The 22,548-nt window shown below is 39.9% G+C and overlaps 1 protein-coding gene across 6 annotated transcripts in view; it reads right to left on the bottom strand.

The window, feature by feature from the left end:
• The window catches only part of EML1 (EMAP like 1), a 149,232-nt gene that overhangs the window by 47,166 nt on the left and 79,518 nt on the right, over positions 1-22,548 (bottom strand). Inside the window, exon 1 of one of the 6 annotated variants that reach the window (XM_087952154.1) lies at positions 19,896-20,219. The exons of 4 other annotated variants lie outside the window; for them this stretch is intronic. In XM_087952154.1, the coding sequence (XP_087808280.1) occupies positions 19,896-19,965 (70 nt within the window). In that variant the 5' untranslated portion in view covers positions 19,966-20,219. Of the gene's footprint in view, positions 1-19,895; positions 20,220-22,548 lie in introns of those variants that run through there. One more of the 6 variants, XM_087952153.1, reaches the window with a different exon arrangement.

Raw genomic sequence — 22,548 nt, 5'->3', positions numbered from 1 at the left:
TTGCTGCTTTTATTAGAAAACAACCATTCTTGCCAAAATGGAATTCACTTAATTCTCTTTTAAATTGAAACATTCTGCCAGTAATTCATAGAAAATAAAATTTCCCCTTCCCTCTGTAGTTTGTGTATGTGGTCAAAATGTAATTCAAAAAGGTGCACAAAGGTGAATCTCTCCCATTAACTATAAATATCTTCATATAAAGTGTGTGATCCAGATAAACCTAGACAAAAGAAAAATACTACAGAGATTATTCCCTGGTATATTTATTATAGACTAAAAAGCAGGATCTTTATATTAATTCTTGCCAAGAAAACTGCAGGGAGCCTCTGAGAATTGGAAACAATAAAATGGAAGGGAAAAAATATTTAGTTCATCAAGAATGCCCATATGCTTGCACAAAATGCTCAGTGTAAATGGAAATACTCACCACACCATTCTTTTTCTTACTTTATTAATATGTGGTGTCATTGCAAACATTCTTCCTCACAGTGTTTAGTTAAGCATTGTGAACAACTGAATAAGAAGGTAAGAGGGGAAGGTTAAACTATCTTTTAACTGAACTGAGCAAGATTTGAAGAAATATAAACTACAGATAGTCCTTATTTAATGACAGCAACTGGAAGTGCCAGAATTTCCCTTGCTAAGCAACATAAAGCACAACATTACATGACTGCCTTGATTACCAGTGAAAATTCAAACACTTCCAGTTGTTATCGTTAAGCAAATCACTATAGGTCATTAAGTGTGAACGAAGCCGTGAGCATGCATGCAATGCAAATGGCGCCATAAGCACATGTTCAATGCAAATGGGGCCAGAAGCACATGCACGACGCTCACCATGATGCTAGCACAAGTGTGGATGGGTGTGCACACATGTGAGTGCACTGGCCAACCACTCATGTGGCCCAGTAGTGGGCCCCGGCCCACAGGTAGGAGACTCTTAGCCTAAGCCTACATGAGATGAGGAATATGAATACACAAACACATGTACATGTACACAGACAAAATAACTTAAAGATATGTACATACTGATATGCATTGATCGTATTTTGAAAACCATTAAGTAATTTATACAGAATTGTACATTTTATTTTTGATTTGTATGATTGTTCAAGGTAATCTGTGTACTTGTCCAGTCTGTTCTTGTAAATTCAAGGCTCTGGAAATTATTGAATTTAGAAATAGTAGAAAAATGAAAGCCTCAAAGCTTGAAACAAAAGAAAATTTCAGATCATAGTTTTCAGGCAAAGTTAGGTCAGCCCAGAGTTTTTATATTTCATTCTAATTACAGATGCTGATGTTGTACATTCTCTCCTCTTGTGTGTGTAGGAAGGCCTGTGAAGCTTAACCACAAGTAGCTCATAAACTAAGTCAGTCTCTAACTAAGCAATTTCTGCTGTAAATTCCAGAGTCTCTATAATGAAAGGTGGAACAGTTTGTTTTTCTAGCAATGCTAACTGAAAGCAAAAAAATACAGCCTGGTTTTTCAGGACTGTAGATTATGTAATTATGAATAATGAGACATCAAATAGTTTCATGACATGTAGCTGCACAACATATATCACATGTTTTGAAGCTATAACTCTGCAGTTTTCTGGATTTTTGAGAGGCATCCAATTATTCAATTGGTAAAGCTTTGTTTTTCTATTAATCTTGCTTTTTCATCATAAAACATGATTGAAGTAACCAAATTATATTTTTTAAATAACTATATGGGATTTCAGTGGTCAGAAATCTCTTTTGAGCAAATAGATAATTAAAGAAACAAGAATTTGAAAAGAATTATAGTTATATGAGATAAAAATGTTTTATTTGGAAAAACTTTATTCCAGGTTTGTTTTTGAATTATTTCATTTTTGAGAAAGGTAAACTGCTATTCTAATGTCATTCTTAGTCATATTATTTGTAGTAGCACATTTGTTAGTGTGGATATATTTTGATTTATTTTTTGCACTTAGTTTAAATATTGAAAGCCACTTGCAAACATTAAAATGCCACACACAGAAACTACAAATTAAGCATCAGAAACTTAAAATTAAGACAAACTATTCGAAACTAATTTTTATATCACTATCAGTCCCAACAAGTGAACTTGGCAAACAGTATTTTTCGAAAAGTGGCACTAAAACCAACTTATTTTTCTATCACTGAATCTCTTAAATCTTGTTCTTACAAAATGGAAAAAGTTCTGTTTTTACTTTACTTTACTTACTAAAAATGCTTAATTTGCATTTTTATCATTATGATCTTAGAAACTACCATTATAATACTGCTATGGATCAGGGGAAAGAATTTAATGTACCATGGAATCAGATAGTCATCTAATTTATCAATGTATAGTTTATGACTTTATGTTATACACATGGTTGTGAAAAGTATCATTTTGTTTTTCTTATATGTTATGGAACAAAAACATATTGTATTTATATTTATGGAATAATGTAGCTCCTTAACTTATAGATAGTCCTCGCTGAACAATCATTCATTCAGTGACCATTCAAAGTTACAGGGAACAAATAGTACTTACACCTGGTTGTCAGTTATGGCTGCCACATGAGCAAAACTCAGGCAATTGGCAACTCACTACACTGCAACAGCAAGAGTACTTCAAATTCTTCCACCTGCCTATCACCCACCAACAGCAGAGCACCAAGAGTATCAAGATCAAGGTAAATGATAGTACTGCTGTATACCACACTGGTAAGGCCATTTGGAATATAGTGTCCACTTCTGGTCACAATACAAAAAGGATGCTAAGGTGCTAGAAAGAGAGAAGAACAATGAATATGATTAGGGGTCTGAAGGCTAAATCCTATAAAGTACAGCTAAAGGAAAGAGGTATGTTCAACTCAAAGGAGAGAAAACTAGAGGTGATGTGATAGCAAATACCTAAAGGGCTGCACAGGGATAGGGTGCCAATTTATTCTCTATGTCACCAGATGAAGGACAAGAAGCAATGAGTAGGCCAGGGTGTCAAACTCAAGGCCTGCAGGCTGTATCCAGCCTGTGGAGTGCTTAAGTCTGGCCTGCAGGGCCGGCCTGGAAATACCAAAGGACTGGTCCACAGTGCCTCTGCCAGCCAAAATGGGTCACGGGGAGGCCTCACAGGACCCCTGCGCAGCCCGTTTTTGGCCACCCTGGCCTCCTGCAGCACTCTGCTGGCCAAAAATGGGCTGCGTGGAGGCCTCGTGAAGTCCCTACGCAGCCTGTTTTTGTCCTCCTCACCCTCCAGCAACACTCTGCTGGCCAAAACAGGCCACCAGGAAGACTTGCAGGGTCTCCAATTGGCCACATGGAGGACTCACTTGGCCCCCACATGGTCCATTTTTGGCTACCCTGGCCTCCAGCAGCACTCTGCCAGCCAAAAACAGGGAAGGTCCTATCTTTCCCCACCCCTGCTCCTTGCCCCCAGCCCTGCCAGCCTGCAAAAAACTACAATGCTGATCCGGCCCTCAGAGAAATCCAGTTTGACACCCCTGGAGTAGGCGCTCATCAGAGAGAGATCCAACCTGGAAATAAGGAGGATTATACTGGTGATGTGTGTATCTGAGATGTAGATAGTTTGCGAATGTTTGTAGGCTATAGTACTATGAATTTAAATTGTGGATTTTCTACGTATCTGTGACAGTCATAAAGGCAATTGTACATAAACAAAGATACCTATATTGATGATTTTTAACAGTAATGCTATAAAAAATTTAGCATTGTGGCCTAAGGAGGTTTAGAGGCAGAGATCTTAAATTCACAGCTGTTCAAAATATTTTTTCTCCACCCCCATAAGCAATATTTCATTGGCACAAAGGAAGCTGTCCAGAAAGTAAAAACAATGAGCACTACAGGCTGGGGGGGATATTGTCAGGAACATGTGGTGGCCTCACAGTTCATTTCAACCTGACTCAACAAGTTTCCCAGCATCATTAGGGTCTGAGCTATGTAATCAGGCCTCAGAGACCACTTACCCTGAGCAGCAGCACCCTCTGAGAAGCACTTTCTGCTACTGCACTGTTTGGCAAGCATTGCTTCTGACGTGGTACTGAGCTCTCAAGCAAGAGTAGCAGGGAGTTATGGCTTGATCAAGCTTGACCAAGAAAGACAGGGCAGGAGGCAGGAGGGGGTATACATGAGGGGAGAAATAAGGAGGTAGTCAAAAAGGAGAGCCAAGTCTGATCATTCAGCTGAGAAGACTCAATGCTCACCAAGGAATAAGAAAGACAGCAAGAGAGCTAGGAAATCTGTGTAATAGGTTTCTCAGAGTGTGGGGAAGTAGGTAATGATTTATTAAGTATTACAGGGCCAGAACATCTGCACATTTCCCCTGTATCAGGAAAACACATAGGAACATTCCCATTGCTTCAAGAAGTAGACAAGACAATCTAAGAATTCTTGCCCTTATGACATATTCACGGAGATAAGAGGTGCTAGAGTACATATACCTAGTTTCTAAGATTGTATAACTTATCCAATTTTAATTTTCAATAAATCTGATTAATAAGAGCCCATGAGAATGTATCCTTCTTGGATGTAAATGGCATTCTAGGCAAAGGAAGGAAGAACTTTACCAGGACAAGCAATAAAAAGAAGGAGAAATTAGCAACAAGTAAGACTGAAGGAAAGAAAGCTTATTTTGCTCAACCAGGAGAGAGAAGAGGAAGAAAAGGTGGATTGGCTAACACTAAATGGATGCAAAAATATTAAATATTAACCGATTAATACAATAACACATTGGGGTTCTGGATTATAAAAAAAACATATCACATGCTAATTAATGGAAGTGAAATGTTTTTGTTTGCAGCTGTATTTCAGCAATAGCTATTTCACAGTTGTTATGGTCCATCGCACAGGCATCCAGATGTTTAGACTGGATTTGGCATTTTAATCCACCTATCGAGTCCTTCCCAATGATCTTATTGTTATTATTTTATTTTATGAATTTTGTTAGGAATAACATAGGTTACCTAACGTAGTTTGGGTAAAATAATATATATAAACTATGATAGTGAATTTAAGTGTGTGTCACTTTAACTGTAAAGCATGTAATTTTGGGTGCGGCTGTAAATCGCCATAAGAGGGAGCAAGAGAACTTGATTGATTGCTGGCTTACTGAATTGCTTGCTGACAATGATGGATTGATGGTGTGTTCTTTGCTGTTCTTTGCTGTTGCTGAAGGAAGAAAAGAGGTTTGAATTCTTCATATCTCTACTGCAAAGAGATATATTACTGGACTGATATTTGTAAGTTTAATGACCTCTTTTTCGACACTGGACTTTGCAACTGAATAATCCCCGGACGGACTGAACTAGTGTATGATATATGGACTGTTTGACTATGCTATAAATCTTACTGGAATAAACTATTTAACTAGCACATTGTATCTGTTTTACTGAGTGTAAGCTACAAAAACGTTTATCTCACATATTTGCCTTGCCTGCCTGACTGCCCTGCAGGTTCTGCTAGGGTGTATATCCCTAACACTGGTTATGGGCCCAGCTGCACAGTCAGACTAACCAGGATATAACAGGCTTATATAAAGTGAGAGTTTGTATTGTGTAGTTACACAATACACAATACTGTAAACAGACAGCTGTGTTTATTAATTATAGTTTAATATCCAGAAAAAGATGGCACAAGTCAATTTATAAAGTTTGTCTCTAATATCCAAACTGGATGGAACAAACCATGTTTCATGGTCTATGAAATGTAGCCTACTTCTACGCAGAGAAGGTTTGTGGAGTATAATTCAAAACCCACCAGAGGTAGATGCTTGGGATCCGGAGGATGAGGATGATGTCCAGAAAATACAAGAATATAAACTGAAGAATGAGCAAGCTCTCTGTATAATAGGACTAACACTCTGTGACCAGCAGCTTGTCCATATTCGTGGAGAAGAAACAGCTGCAAAATGTTGGGAGAATTTAAAGAAGATTTATGTTCGAGACAGTGTAGGAGCACATATAAATCTTACACGAAAACTGTTCAGAACACATCTTCAAAAGAATGGAGACGTGTTGACTCATATAAACACAATGAAGAGAATTTTTCAGGAACTGCATGAAAAAGAACTTATCTTCACAGAACTCCATCAGGTTTATATAATTTTGTCTTCGTTAGATGAGAGCTATGACGAGTATGTAACTTCACTGGAAGTACTGCCAAAAGATAACCTCACATTAACTGACATTACTGGCAGATTAATTGAAGAAGCCAGGAGAAGGCTTGAAAGGGATCAACTCAGAAGGGAACCACAAGAAGATAAAGAATCTACGACAGCCTATACAATTAGAAAATGTTTTAATTGTGGAGGAAAAGGACATTTGGCTAGATTCTGCAAGAAAGCAAAACGCCACAATGCCAGCCAGAATGCTAAAAGGCATCAAAAGGATGAAAAATGCTTTGAGTTAGCCATGTATAGCAACGAAACTGTGAATAATAATTTATGGGTTGTAGATAGTGGAGCATCGCACTGCATAACGAAAGATAAGAAAAGATTTGTTAAGATGTCCACGAGTTCACAGCAGATATCGTTAGCTAATGGCTGGAAAATGAAAGCAAAAGGTGAAGGTATTGCACATTGTTCTTGCATAAAAGAAAATGTAAAAATGTTATATGTACCACAACTTAAGTTTAATTTGCTTTCGGTTAGAGTTTTGGTTAAACTAGGTTATGTAGTTACCTTTAAAGGAGAAAACTACATAATAGAAAAAGAAGGTAAAAAAGTGACTGCAACTTTAAAAGGTGAATTGTATGTGTTAAATGATAATTCATTAGAGGTAGCTAACACAGTTTATAATAACGTTAAACCTCATGATGAATGCATACATTTGTTACACAGACGTTTAGGGCATATAAATTTTAAAATGCTCAAGCAAACGGTTGAACTGTCTGAAGGTATAAAACTGAAGCCTTGCAGTAAGTATTTGCACTGTAATGCTTGCAGTCAAGAAAAAAGCAAGATAATACCAGCAAATAGAATTAATGGATTTAAAACAAAGGAACCTCTAGAGGTCGTATTTGCTGATATTATAGGTCCTAAAAAACCAAGTGTGGGAGGTGCTCGTTATATATTAAGCATAATGGATCATTATTCTAGATATGGTTTCTATTATTTAATGAAAAGTAAAACGGAAACATATCAGAATTTCTTTAATTGGTTGAAGTTTGAACTTGATTGATTGCTGGCTTACTGAATTGCTTGCTGACAATGATGGATTGATGGTGTGATAACTGCGTGTTCTTTGCTGTTGCTGAAGGAAGAAAAGAGGTTTGAATTCTTCATATCTCTACTGCAAAGAGATATATTACTGGACTGATATTTGTAAGTTTAATGACCTCTTTTTCGACACTGGACTTTGCAACTGAATAATCCCTGGAAGGACTGAACTAGTGTATGATATATGGACTGTTTGACTATGCTATAAATCTTACTGGAATAAACTATTTAACTAGCACATTGTATCTGTTTTACTGAATGTAAGCTACAAAAACGTTTATCTCACACATTTGCCTTGCCTGCCTGACTGCCCTGCAGGTTCTGCTAGGGTGTATATCCCTAACAAATTTGTTATGTCATATTGAAATATTCATCATTTTTACTCATTAGAGATTTTATGTACATGTCTGAAAGATCTTCAAAGATATTGAAGTCCTTCAGCTAATTAACTAATCCTTATAAGGCATCTGTGATTATTGAAGATTGAGACTCCTTGTTTAGTGGCTGTGCAAAATAATTGGAAAGCCACATGAAAGTTTGTGGCCTGAGGTTAGCCAACTTTGGCCCAGACATTTCTTTAAAAATATTTTCCTTCAGAGTATGTGTAGAATTTTAAAACTAAGACAACAAGATGCAACAAGAACAATATTTGTATCCACTTTCATTTCTTATGTTGTAGATTCTTAAGTTAACAAGAAACATGGCTAAGGATACTAACTCTGCCTCCTGATTTTTGTCTTTTCTCTAAACAGGAAATGAGAAAAATGTTACAAAACCTTAACATGCATTTAAAGTGGTTTAAGACTTGTATTGTCTTTTACAGTTGTCATAATAGCTGGCTTCACTTTCACAATTTTTTTTACTTTTTACAGCGGCATCTTCTAGATCAAAATTAGCTACATTCAGGGTTTTGATATACTTTTCAATTAGAAGGTACAGGCTAAATAGCAGTGGAAACTTGTAGCAGATTCATAGAGGAACACCTAGTTTTGTTTAGAATCTGGCAAAAACTTAAAATATTGGTTTGTGTATGAGAGAGAGAAATTCCATGAAAAATAAAATTTTGCGACACTTAGCAGTTCTAACCATAGCAGATCTAACAGTATAATGATAAGAACATATGGTTCATTGTTAATAAATTTTAGTACTGAATTATAAGTAACTATTATAGAAAGATTGATCAAGAGAAGTTGCTTCTTTATTTGTTCTGTTATACCTTGTTTCCTTATCCCTGAAAAAAACCCTAACATATTGAAGTTAATATTATATGAACTAAATTAGTAACATTTCTGGGGGAAATGATACAAAACTATAGGAAAAACCTATCCTCCTAATGCAGTATGTATGATTAGTCAGCCACAACTAAATTATTGTAGATTATATGCCATATTCAATTCAGTTGTAAAGGATGGTTGGTGTTTACTGGTAAGCTATCTCCAGTACAAGGACTTCGATAAAAAAAGTATGATATACAGTATATAATATAGACAACTAGAAATCAGCTATGCCACCAATTTTTTAAAGAATATAAACAGCTTCCTATTTGACCAATATAGCAGTGATTCTTCTTTGTCAAAAAAAGAGATTGATTCACTTGGATGAATGCTCAACCTTGACATGGATGGAAAAAGATAAAAAGGAAGACCAAAAAGTCACTCAGAATCCAAAGCATTAGTGCTTTCATTAAATCACTCAATGGTTTTCATCAATTATCATATATAAGCGTAGACTGAAAAGGATACAAAAAAACCAACCATCTTTTTGTATTATACTTCCATCTTTGAAAAATTGACAAGCTGTGTCTGTCATGATCAGCTAAACATTGAATTTTAAATGCTGTGGCGAATTCTCTGCTCCCATGCCACTGTGTTGCCATGAAATCAGCTAGGGTTTTTTGTTTTTGTAGGATTTGCATTATAAAACAAAATCTTCAGACAGAAAGTGAATAAAAACAAGATAATCTTGTAGTAAGGACAACTGTCTATGCAGATTCTCAGTCATCCAGGTCATAGTTGCCCCAAAGGTGCGTTTTCAAGAGGCAACTGGACTTTCCTTGTTTTTCTTTTAGTTCTCCTCTATGCTGCATCAAGAGCCCAGGATGGGTTGACTCTTTCCTATGACATCATTTAACTGAGTCTGTACTAAGATATAAAAGCCAGCCCCGGGAGAGACCCCAGCTTTTGACTCAGCTCCTTTCAGTCAGTAGCTGTGTCTCTGAAAGTGTTCTGTTAGATAGCACTCACCTGCGATCTTCAGTACTTTTTCCTCGTTTCAAGCAGGGATCTGGGCAGCTGCTCTTCCAGGAGAGCAGGGCTCTCTCTCCTGCAACGTTGGGAGCAGCGTTACCAGAGCTGTGTACAGGCAAACTGGGCAGCGTCTGTAGACCTCCCCCATGCCTGCGGTTTTAAGCGATCGTAAAAAAGATCAGCAAACCGAAAAGAGCGCAAGCCAACTGATCGTGTGGCCGGCGGCTGCGTTTTCCTTTGCTGACTTCGCTCGGGGCTCTTTATAGCCTGGGCAGGAATTCTTTGATTTCGGAGCCTGTTTCCCCTAGTCAGTGGCCATCTTGGATTGAAGCCTTCCACCACGAGGTGAGCGGCCATTTTGTAAGCCCGGGGTCCATTTTATACCCTAAGGGCTTCATAAAAATTCTAAACAGTTTCTTTCTTATGCAAGAGCCTTTATTCTACAAATGGAGCGAGATAAGGCTCAGGCAGAGCTTTCTCCCCCAGTGGAACAGTCTCTTAAGCCCAATAAGAGAAAAAGACGTAGGCAACACACTCAATCAGTCCAGAGGGGGGTGGCTGCTAAAATCAGATCTAAGGCTCTACCCCTAAGAAGGCAACTCAGGCTGAGTTGAGGGCAGAGACGTGCAGGCATGCAGCCCTAGAGAGACAGTTCAATAGAACTATTCAACAGAAGGGAGTGCAACTACAGCATGTTTCAGATGATACCCATAGGCCCCAGCCAAGCCCTCCCAGGGGAGGAGAAGTTATCTATGAGCCTTTCCATCATCCATCCTGGTCTCCTGAGGCTCTTGCAGTACAATCAGATCCTCAGGATTTAAGCAGATCTGGGCCTTATTTCCAACAGGCTTCTGGGCCCTATGCTCCTCCCCCTCCCTCCAGGCCTCGAACTTCTCCTCAATCTAGGCCTGAAGCCACCTTCACTCCCACAGCAGCGGGCCTTCTGCCTTCTGCCTCTACCTTTGAGCATAGACCAAGGGATAACCAAGATGTAGTCTCATCAGCCATTAGGCAGGGATTGGCTGAAGGCTTCAAGCAAATTCTTCAACCTCTGGAAAGGGTTCAGGCCCTTCTCCCTTCTCAATCTGTAAGTTCCTTGCCTTATCACCCTGATTTACACAGGCCCCAGGACCTCAGGGTCCATTCTTCTCTACCAGAATGGGAGGAGGTTGATGAGGAAGGAAGGCCTTCACCATCTGAACACAGTTACTCCTCTCATTCAGAGTGTGAAGAGGGCGAGATTTATGACTAAAATCTTTCAGAGGAAGAGGATTCTCGCCCAGAGCAGACATCCTCTGCTTTGGCCTTCAAATCTACTCTCTTCAGGCCATTACTCAGCAAGGCTTTGGTCACTGCCAAGCTGTCACCGGAGGAAGGGGCTCCTGAGCCACAAGGAAATCCCTCCAGCCAAGGGGACTCGTTCTTCTTCAAGCCTGTAGTGCATGCAGACGTTTTGCCTTCTCCCATTTTGTTCCTGGACATGGTCAAGGAACAGTGCACTTCCCCTTTGGCAGGTCCTCGCCCATCTTCTTTGGATAAGAATTTCTACAATGTCAGTGCAGCTCTGGACAATGCCCTGGCAGTGCCTTCTGTTGACATTCCGGTTCTGGCTTTGTTCTCATCTTCTGGCACTCCCACGGAGCCAGAAGATATCCTGAAACTGGATAATAAACGTTCCGAACAGACCCTATAGCACAATCACCAGGCTGCTGCTTGGGCTGTTCGGGCTTCAACAGCAGCATCCTTCTTCACCAGGGCATCCATACGGTGGCTGCGCCAACTCCAGAATAGATTGCCTGCTTCTGACCTTCGGTCTCACCAAGACCTTAATAAGATTATTGCAGCGGCGGAATTCACTGTAGATGCCACTCTCAATTCTGCCAAATTTGCATCCAAGGCCATGGCATCATCAGTGGCAGCAAGAACTTTTATGGCTCTGAAATTGGCAGGCAGAGTCACACCGAAAATGGAAGCTGGCTTTAGTTCCATTTGCAGGCGATAAGCTTTTTGGCGATGCTCTGGAACCTTATCTCATCAAAACCAGAGATAAACGTAAAATTCTCTCTTCCTCTGGGAAGAAAGCTGACTATCGCCCTGCTACTTATCGCCCTCCTGCCTTTCGAGCGGAGACCTCATCTCACTTCCCCCACTCTCAGAGGCTGTACTCCCAACGCCAAGACCAACATGCGGAAGCATCTGGCAGGCAACAACCTTCTACTGGTAAGCGTCCTGTCCTTGGAGAATCCCAGCCCATCTAATCTCCCTTCACCAGGGGGCCCTGCTCCACCCAGAGCCCCAGCGGTTCAAGCTGACCGTGTGGCACTTGAGCGGTAGCAGTTAGAGGAGGTTGATCTTCCAGAAAGGGTCCTCACTATCCTGGCACCTCGCAAACCTTCTACAAGGCGCATCTATGATGCCACCTGGAAGGCTTTTTCCCGATGGTGCCTCAGGGAGGGTCTTTCTCCTGCTTCAGCCCAGTTGGCAGAAGTTCTTAGCTTCCTTCAGCATGGGCTGGAGAAAGGTTTGGCCCCCAACACCATACGCAGGCAGGTTGCGGCCCTCTCCTCGGTCCTTTCATGGGGTTCGTTTCCTTCCTTATCCTATCACCCTTCAGTCAGGAGGTTTTTGAAAGGGGCTTCCAACCTCCACCCACCGGTGGTTCACAGGTATCCTTCTTGGGACCTTCATATGATCTTTAATGCCCTTACGAAACCCCCCTTTGAACCCCTTAGAACAGTGTCTCTCTGTTTCCTGACTCTGAAGGTAGTGTTCCTTGTTTCCACCACTTCTGCCAGGAGGGTTTCCGAGCTTGCTGCTCTTTCCATCAGACAGGACCTTTGTTCCTTTCACGATGATAGGGTTGTTCTCCGTCTGGACCCCTCATTTATTCCGAAGGTTAACACCTGGTTTCACAGGTCCCAGGACATTGTGTTGCCTGATTTCTGTCCTCTCCTGCACCATGACTTAGAGTGGCAGTGGCACACACTAGACGTAAGAAAGGCTCTTAGAATATACATTAAGCACATTTCCTCCTTCAGGAAGTCAGAAGCCATGTTTGTTTCCTTTTTCCCTTCTCACTTGGGGCACAAGGCCTCTTCTCCTACTATTAGCAGGTGGGTCAGGTCTTGCATTGAGCAGGCCTACAAAGCTGCGGCCCTTCCGGTTCCCCGAGGTCTGACGGCGCACTATACTAGAAACGCGGGCACTTCTGCTGCTTGGGCGACCCAAGCATCCCTGAAGGAGATCTGTCGTGCAGCCACGTGGACATCTCCGTCTCCTTTCATCAGACACTACCATCTGGATGCCTTTGCCTCGGCGACTGCAGCCTTCAGCAGACGGGTGCTTCAACAAGTGGTTCCACAGTTGGTGTGATGAGCCAGACGAGGACCCACCCGTGGACATGCAAGCTTTGGTATGTTCCATCCTGGGCTCTCGATACAGCATGGAGGAGAATGGGCATTGGTAGAAGTTACCGTGAACGCCCTTTCTATCTATGCTGCGAGAGAGCCCAGCCCCTCCCTTGATTTGTCCGGAGAGGGTAAGACGTATTTCTATATTCATTTTGTGCTTTCAGAGACACCTTTCAGTCTGTCAAGTATCTTCATCAAAGCTGGGGTTTCTCCCGGGGGCTGGCTTTTATATCTTAGTACAGACTCAGCTAAATGACGTCATAGGAAGGAATCAACCCATCCTGGCTCTCTCTTTCTATCTCTCTTGCAGCATAGATAGAAAGGGTGTTCACGGTAACTTCTACCAACGCCCATTCTCATCCAAGAAGCTTCTGCAGCTTTGATTGGATGGTGAGGAATGGAAGGATTTATACTCCTTACAGAAAAGAGGTACAGAAAGGAGATAGCTACTTCACATAGATATGGATAACATGAAAGCAGCAAGTCTAGGTTATTTAATTTTGTTACTGTTACCTTTTGTGCCTAGCCTGGAAAAATACAGGATTTCTGTTTTGCACGTCAAAATAACTTGTGACTCGTCTAAGTAAGTGATGACATATATTGCTTCATCCAAGGGGGCAAAATGTCACTATGTTTAAGGTGGCTTCAAATGTAATTGGAGATTTCATTCAATGATAACAGAGGGTAAGTAGAATAACTAGGAAGCAGAAGAAACAGGCAATAGGAAATAAATGCTTAAGAATCGCTAAAAGCCATCATCTGGTGGACCTATCATCCAGAGATTTATTTTTATGTCAAAATGGCCAATTAACTATGTTAGCTTGGAACATGCATTTTATGACAAGCCATATTGTTTATTGGATTTAATACTTTCTGCAATCCTGAATATTTTGAAATTTCTAATAATAAAGACACAGAAATGAAATATTCATGGTACAAATTACAAATTATAAAAAATGCCATTACAATAATCACCATCAGTCCTGTAATGTAATTAGTTTTTGGAAGGAATAACTCACTCAAGCATTAAGCTATTCCAAAATATAGGTGTTGTCATAGAAAAGAAGCACCTAGACTTCCATAACTATAGAGAATTGGGGGGTTCACAACAGTTTCTCCTAGGGGACATGATTTTGATGGGTCAATTCAATCTGAAATCAGTAGTCCTGGGATTACTTTAGTGCAGAATAGTATGGGGGCTTTAATGATCAGCAATTTGCATTGCCACCTACTCCCAAAAAGAGCCAAAAATAACCTCCTGGAACCAACCTTCAAACCATTTCTAGCCTCACGGAGAAGCCAGAAGGAGCATGTCTCCAAGATACTAGTGGTGAGAACACACTAAACAGCACTATTCACTAGGAAAAGCATGAGCAATATCATTAGTAATAAATAGCACAGATCATATCTTCAACTCCCATCTATATCAAGGCCCCTCCAATGTTACATTATAAGGGATAACTAGTTGTTATTTAATTCAATTTCCTTAGGGCATTCCTCTGTTTCCATTAATGCTGCTCCAAGAAATATTTTGATTCCTGTAACTTGATGTTAACTGACAGTAATTGTTGAAAAACCGAAATTATATGCTGTCAGCAAAAAAATTTTGCTACTAAATCCATATTACACTCAGAGCAAGACATCTCTACTTAACTTCTTCCTCAGCTTCTAATTAGACTCCTCAAATGCTTTTAATTCTTCATTGTCCCAATTTGGTACTAGACAATTATTAGAATTATTAGAAATATTAATATTGAATACTCAATGACACAAATCTTTATAAGCTGATCTAGTTTAAGCTGTTTATAATGTAAGTTGTTTAGAATCACAATATCCTTATCTTTTCAGTGCTATTTCATAACTTCTTAATTTTCATATTACTTAATTTTCGTATTACTTTTTTCTTTAATCTTGTCCTTTCCCAAGCTCCCATTGCTGTTTATATTCTCTATGTTAGAATTAAAAATAATGATAACATACTCCACAGAGCTAAAATAAAACATTTAAGACACTTATATTACCATTTTTAATCACCATCTTGTCCCCATTGCTGAACAGTTTAATCAGCCTAATTTAACCCAGAGAGACTGTGTGCAGCAGTCAGTCTCAACTGGACTAAGGAATCATCTAACGTTGGGTGGTGGTTATGCCTTGGATATCTATTTACATGATTGCAAAAAGGCAAAAGTGAGCTTTCATGTGTGTCCACTTCACAGATTAGGCCGCAAATTACCTGGATCAAGTCTGTGACAGAATGGAACAGTTAAGCCCTGTTTGCATGTCATGTGATCTCCCAGACAGATAAGGGAAATAAAGTAATCTAGTAAAGCATTTAGCTGGAGTAGGTAAGATTTCTCACATGCATAGTACTCTAAAGGCAAGTTGGGCAATAAAAGATCAAATAGGTTAAGAAGAAAAATCTATTGTTGGAGTTTGGAAGGAGAATATGATCGTTGGCAAATTAAGCTGGATCTATCATCTATCTGTCTGTCTGTCTGTCTATCTATCCGTTCATTATCCAAGAAGCGAAATGTCTTCGAAGAAAAAAACAAGGAAATCCAGTTGCCTCCTGAAAAAAACACCTTTGGGACAACCATGACCTGGATGACTCATAATCTCCATAGACATTCAAATGCAGTGGCAGGAACAGGGAAACACTTTCTGTATATTTGCTTAAGCTAAGTGCCACATTTACAACTAGTTTTGTAGGACCAAACAGAAATTAAGATGTTCATAAATTCCAGGTGAGAAATAGAGGACAACTCCACAGAAAAGCAGAGCAGAAACTAAAGCAGAATGAAGAACTAGTGAGAATTTCTTTCTGGACAAGGAGAAGACTTCAGATTGTCTACAAGTGCTCCAGATAGTTGTACCTTGTGAGAACATACAAAAGAAATCAGTTGCTGTCTTAATAATTAAAAGAAATATACAAATAACAAATCAACCTGTACAATCTTCCTATATTGGATTTACAAAAGAGGCTTATTAAAGATTTGAAGAATTTTATGAGGAGGAACAAAGAAAAAATGAAAAGAAATCAAGTTCTAAGATTATTTGAAGGATGAAATATTAAGATTGTAAGAAGTAAAGGGACAGAATATAAAGTTGGTTTATTTGATCAAGGTTAAAATAGATATCCTGTTATTTCTGGTAATCTTTAATGGTATTTTGCCAACTTCTTAGACCAAGATGATGAGTTTTTAAAGATTTGCTTACAGATAAAGAGATGGGATAGAAGAAAAGATCATTTGTAGGATTGAAACAAAAAGTAATGTTACAAAATTGTTTATACTTGTGATAGGGGGAAATCATTCCTTTTGTATTTCTTTTATATATTTCTCTTTTTCTTTACTATTTTTCTTTCATTTTTCTTTTATTTCTATTCTTTTTTTTTAGTTTGTATGAGTTTCTACTGCTGCAATTGTAATTTTTAGTAAAATTACTATTAAAAGTATGTTCTGATATTTGATGGTATGAATAAAGATAAATTTGATTGACAAGCAGGTGCATATGCTGAAGTTTGGATGGATGGACCCTGAAAATCAGCTCACAAAAGTGTCTGAGAAAGTTCATTGTTACCGGAATAACACCCAAACTGGTCCCCGAGCACCTTATAGTTCTCCAAGATCAGATGCTGACGAGCCTTAAAGTCATCCACGATCAAGCAGTTTAGGAAAAGATTCTGCTACACAGCAGGCAACTGAAAGACCCCAACTTTGTTTTTCTAACTTACAGATATTTATACAGGTTGTCTTCAACGTACAATCACAATCGTGCCCACAATTTCTGTTGCTAAGCAAGACAATTGTGAATCTTGCCCCATTTTATGACCTTTCTTGCCACAGTTGTTAAGTCAATCACTGCAGTTTTTTGATTTAGTAAGACGGTTGTTAAATGAATCTAACTTCCCCATTGATTTTGCTTGTCAGAAAGTTGCAAAAGGTGATCATGACCCCAGGGCTGCAACTGTCATAAATATGAGTCAATTGCCAAGTGATTGAAATTTGATCATGTGACCATGGAGATGCTGCAACATTTCTTAAGTGTGAAAAATGATCATATGTCACTTTTTTCAGTGCCACTGTAACTTCAAATGGTCACTAAATGAACTGTTGTTAAGACGAGGACTATCACCCAGCTGGCTTTTTGCTTAAGGCAGGACTTGTGCTCTCCTAATTTCTAACCTGATACCTTAAGCATTACAGCAAACTGGCTGTTTATTAGTTATTCCCTCCAATTTTAGTCAATTGTAAAATGTAGAAGCTTTCTCCCACCTGGTTATCCAAGTCATTAAAAATATGAAAAACAGGTCCCAGGACTGATCCTTGTAGAAGTCTACTTGATGCTTCTGTCCAATTTGATAACAAACCATTGATTAGCATTCTTTGGGGTATTCATGGGTTTACAAAGCACCTACTGATATATATATGCTTGTTATGACATCCCGCAAATATTTAACTAGCTTGCTAATTAGCGTGACATGGAATACTTCGTCAAATGTTTGGTTAGGTGATTACTTCCTAACCTTGTTCTGGTGAATAAGTCATAGCAAGCTGGTTCACAATGTCTATGCCATGACACAGTTTGTCTAATTTTGCTTAGCAAACTATATGAATCCAAGCACTGTGGTTTATGACTTAAAGTAGTATGCTAACCCATCCAATTGTAGCTAAGACAACAAAATGTTTTCAGAAGTATGTGGTTTTTCATGTCTGACTTGCATAGATTCTTATCCTATCTAGCTGGAAGTTTCCAGATGGCGATGTTGTGGCCAATCCTGTTTATTTTCGTGGCCACTGTGCTATGGGATTTCTATACTTTTTAATATTAAGATTAAATTTTGTGCTTGGGTTGTACTCTTAAGAAGGATCAGGCCAACAGCTTGTAGATATTTTGCAAGTCTACATTACTTCCAAAGATTTTATTCTCAATATACTACCTTCAAAATTATTTTCACTTCAAAATAAAGTCTAACAAACCTTAAGAACCTTTGTTGCCAGAACATCTATAAAAAATCCACTTCTCATTAGCCACTATGCAATTTATGAATCTTCATTAGATGACATCATCAAGTGTAGGTAGCAAGGCAGGATCTTTATTATGGCAGAATCCTGATTGTGGAATTAATCCCCAAAAGATCAAGATATGCTCAATATCTAGAGATATTTTGTGCTCCCTGATATTACTGAACTACCTAACCAATGAGGCCAATAGTGAAAGAAGGTGGAAGTTGTACTTCTACAATATCTGAAGGGTCCAGGTTTTCCCAACTGTTCTGCAAAAAGTTTCCTTATTTAGATTATAAAATATTCATATGCACTTGATTTCTCTCACATCATTTTCTATAACTAGAACACTCTTTTGAAGTACAGGGAAGCAATCTTCCTTTTAAACATGTTCTATAGAACCTTAGCTCTACTTGCCACTTATAAGACATAAGTTATATTATCAGCTGATCTATCCAAGGTAGCAAGCTGAGAGTCCAGTTCTACAACATCTTTCCATCAAAGTAATCCTGATAAAGTTAAAGGCACAGATGAATTCGTATTGAAATCAATAGATATAGTTTTATCTATCCAAAACTACAATATACATCTTAACTTTATTGATTTTAAATATATCTATAGGTTTAAACAGAAATGCAAACAACAAAAGAGATGCAAACTAGATATTTAATTTCCACAACACAGTATAAAAATGCTTTAAATAATCCCAACCTTTAGCTGATTTAAAAGAGTAATTTTCTGTTTTTTTCTATCATTGCCCAAAATAGTCTAACAAAGTCCAACATAAATACAGTTTTATATAGTCCTTACTTTTACAAACACAAACATAAATATGTGAACTACACTGTAGTCTATAAATTATAATTTTTTCAGGCAAAGAAACAAGCACTAAATCACAAAGGTTTTCCAAGTTAACAGCAAAACCTTTACATGCTGTATGTATTCACATGTAACTCCTATTAGTCAATACTGAGTTAGGATGTTTACAAATTCCTTAAATTCCATTTTTAAAAGATCCTATTTAGTCCCACTGACAAACTACACATTAATATATTATCCAATTAGTCCAATACAGGAGGGTCTGGTCTTAAATGTTGATTGCAAAAGTTTCCTGTAAATTAAGCTGTGTTTTGTTACATCACCATCCCAAACACCCTTTGGTTTAATATATTTTTCAAAGAAACAGTTCAGAAACTACACAGCTTAGAAACCAATTTTCCATCTCAAGACTTTTGTTTACTTTAAAAATAACTGTACAAGACACCATAAATATTTCATGCAGTGCAGCATGCCAACGAACAAAACACACCATCCGAATTACATAAAACCTCAAAGACCATCTTCAATTCGATTCACAAACACATATACACATATTATTTATAAGTGTGAATGTTTTCCTTGCTTATTTAGAACTAAAGACCGTGAAACAAGGGAACACGTCAATCAAGCTAGCATTTAATCGCGGGGCGGTTCCGAGAAGTTAAACTCATAAATAGAAACTGTTTTTTTCCCTCCATACACAAACAAAGTGAGGTTTTTTTTTTAAACTTTCTTTTCCATAATCTTCACGATCGTCTATCAGACACCCGTCAATGCAACCCTGTAGTGGGAGAGACTCCGCAGGCAGGCACAGCTCTCGCTCTCTCCCTCGCCTTCTCGTGAAGCTAACTAAAACACCCAGCGTTTCTTTCGGTCAGGCAGAAATAAGGTCGTGCTGGTGAAGCCAATGCCCGTTCATCCCCTTAACCTAAAGAGCAAGACAGAGAAAGCCCCGAAAAGGCCCCATCCTTTCTCCAAACAGGAAAGCTGGGAGCTTGGCGGGGGCGGTTCTCCTTGGCAGCTTCTCCCGGCACACATCCACTCCACTTGGCAAGTCAGCCCATCTTCGCCAGACACAAAACCGGAGCCCCCGACTTCAGGGCGATGCCTATCCACCACCACCACCCCATCCCCAGCGGCCCACGACCTCGGATTCTCCCTCCGGGCGCGCATGCACGCTTGGCTATCTTTACTTTCCTCCCCTTACCATTGCAGAACTGCAGAAGCGAAGAAGTGTCATAGAGGCTGCTGTAGCTGGAGAATCCGTCCTCCATCATCCCGAAGCCAATTTCGCGCCCCTCTTCGGCCCGTTTGGGATCCTCGGCCCCGCCAGCCCTAGTCCAAATCGCTCCTTCCAGCCTCTCTTCCCTCCTTTTTGCCACCCGCTCTGGTCAAACTCGGGCTGCTCTTCTGCTCTTTCGGTCGCTCAGTACTCTCACCCACACAGTGCAAAAGCGAAGGAAAAGCTGAGGCGGCTGGGGCTGGGGCCGGCCTGCCTCCTGCCTCTGCCAGTTGCCATGACAACGCATTCACTCCACCGTGGCTTGGGCCGCCGCCGCCGCTTCTCTCTTCTGCTGGAAGAGGAGGGGGAAGAATGGGGCTGCCTCTCCGGTTCTTTGGGGGGGGGGGGAGAGAGTTAGGCATAATACTGTAAAAGTCGCCTGTTGTCTACAGAGCTAAGTTGAGAACGGCTACGTTACTCTTCGCGATTTGCAAGAAAATAGGGACCACGTTTCCCCTACCCTGCCGTTGAATGGGAGGCGAGCGGGCTGCCTTTCGTTCCAAATTTAGGTTGCCATCCATTTCTTTCCGAAGGCAAGCCCGTTGCTCCGCACGATGGGAGATGAATTGCACCCTTGGAAGGGCGATTGCATATCTGGGACTTCCTAGGAAGATAAAGAGGTTACCTCACCAGCACCCAGCCTTTAATCACGCTTCCAACCTTGACACCATAGCACGGCTAAGAGATTTGGAACATGCAACTATCCGAAGGCTGTTCGATCCACAAATAGGGCGTGCTTTTAAGGAGACCCCTTCTGTAAGGACAAGGGTCAAAATAGCCGCCGCAAAGTTTTAAAAAGAGGGAATGTGTGGGAGATTCTCTGGAATGGGCGCTTTCCTGCTCCCTCTCCCCAAGTGAAACAGTTAAAAAAAAACAGGCAATCCCTGGGACACGAAGTACAGCAGGGCTGCTTGCATGCATGTGCTGCAGCGCAGAAAATGCTGTCAAAGAGATTCCATCTAAATATGAAAGCGTAATTAGAAAAAACGTGGCTCCCAAGCATGTGCAGAATGCCTTTCCCAGCCAGCACTGATCAGGAATTACTGCTTCCCTATTGAGAAAAAACATAAATTCCAACAGTCTTCAACCCTGACACATCCTTTTGTACATTGATCTTCCTGATAAGAAACAGAAACCTTTCCGGTTTTTAGCGACTGCAAACGACGCCCTTCTCAGCCTGCAGCTCTCTGCCCCGCCCAGTCGTGGGAAGGGTGTTCCTGCCAGCCCCTCCCCCGCCTTCAAAATAAGGACTCAGGAACGAGAAGACTGAACAAACGGGAAAGAAATTTGGCGATTATTTGCGGAAGGTCCGGGAAACCGTGGGAGGCCCAGAGAGAAAGTGAAAGGAGAAAGAAAAGAAAAAAAGATTCTGGCGGAAAAAAAATCTGGCAAAACCGCGAGATTACCGAGGGCGGAGCGATGCAATCAATCAATAAACATTATTGGAGGAAAAGCAGTCATTTCTGATGGTGGTCGAAGAGCAGATTACGTTGCCTGTTGCTTCTGGAAATCTGGGAGGTGCTGGGCATTTTTTTTTTCTTGAAATGCTTCTGAAACCGGCTCTTAATTTAAGATTCTGTTCTAGTTTTCGCCTCCATCCCAGAAAGTCTGAAATAATTAAAAGGGTCTTACTGTTAAAGAAGTGGGCCTCAACTTGCAAATCATGCTGTGCAAAACTAAATGCTTTTACTTAGCAGAGTAATCGGCCTTACTCATAAATGCTCATACCTAGTACTGTATTGCAACTTTAATAGATGCTAAAAAAGGAAATCTGTAATTAGTGACATGGAGAGCTGGAGGAAATCCAAAATTATTTTAAAACTACTTTACTGATAAAAGTTCTAACTAGAGTATTCGAATATACGTGATTGTCCATAGGGAGTACTTAATTTTTTTCAGATTTTGAAACATCCTAATGCACATAACATACAAAAAAACAAAAATTGTACATGTATATGTATGTGTATGTATGTGTGTGTATGTATGTATGTATGTATGGCATTCAGCTTTGTTCGGGTATTTTCCCACATCATAGTAGTTGTGCTTTTAAAGTTGTAGCAACGTTTTGGCAGAATCTCATCTGCCATCATCAGGCTTCTGTATAGTGTTCATCTGTGTTCTATAATCTCAACTTCAATGGCACCAAAACCCTAGCCACTATAGAAAACCCCAGCCACAGAATCATCAGAGAAGCCATAGAGATTGAAAAAAGACCAGAAAGCATGAATAGAAGAGATGATTCCACCAGACTGTCAATCATTTGGAAGCCTGCACTCACAAACAAAAAAATCTCCACACCACAAGCCAGGCAAACTCCTGGGCACAAACAGATCCCCCGATACCTCCAGCTCAAACACACCCCAACCAGGCACCCAGATGAAACCTAGCTTCCTAACTAATGATAGCCGTCCATTTACCCGGAGCCAAGCTGCACTAAAGGCCTCCAATAAAGTAACACAATGTTGCAAGCCTATCAAGATACAAAAAGAGCCAAAAAACAGACAGAAGATATTAGAAACACCAATCAAGCAGAACAAAGCAAACTCCAAGACCAATAAACACAGACCAAGACTCCCAA

The sequence above is a fragment of the Notechis scutatus genome, chromosome 1, assembly GCF_049901735.1.
Source record: "Notechis scutatus isolate UNSWTSFEM ecotype Mainland chromosome 1, rNotScu1.2, whole genome shotgun sequence".
Taxonomy (NCBI): domain Eukaryota; kingdom Metazoa; phylum Chordata; class Lepidosauria; order Squamata; family Elapidae; genus Notechis; species Notechis scutatus.
This window is presented reverse-complemented; position numbering and strand designations above follow the sequence as displayed.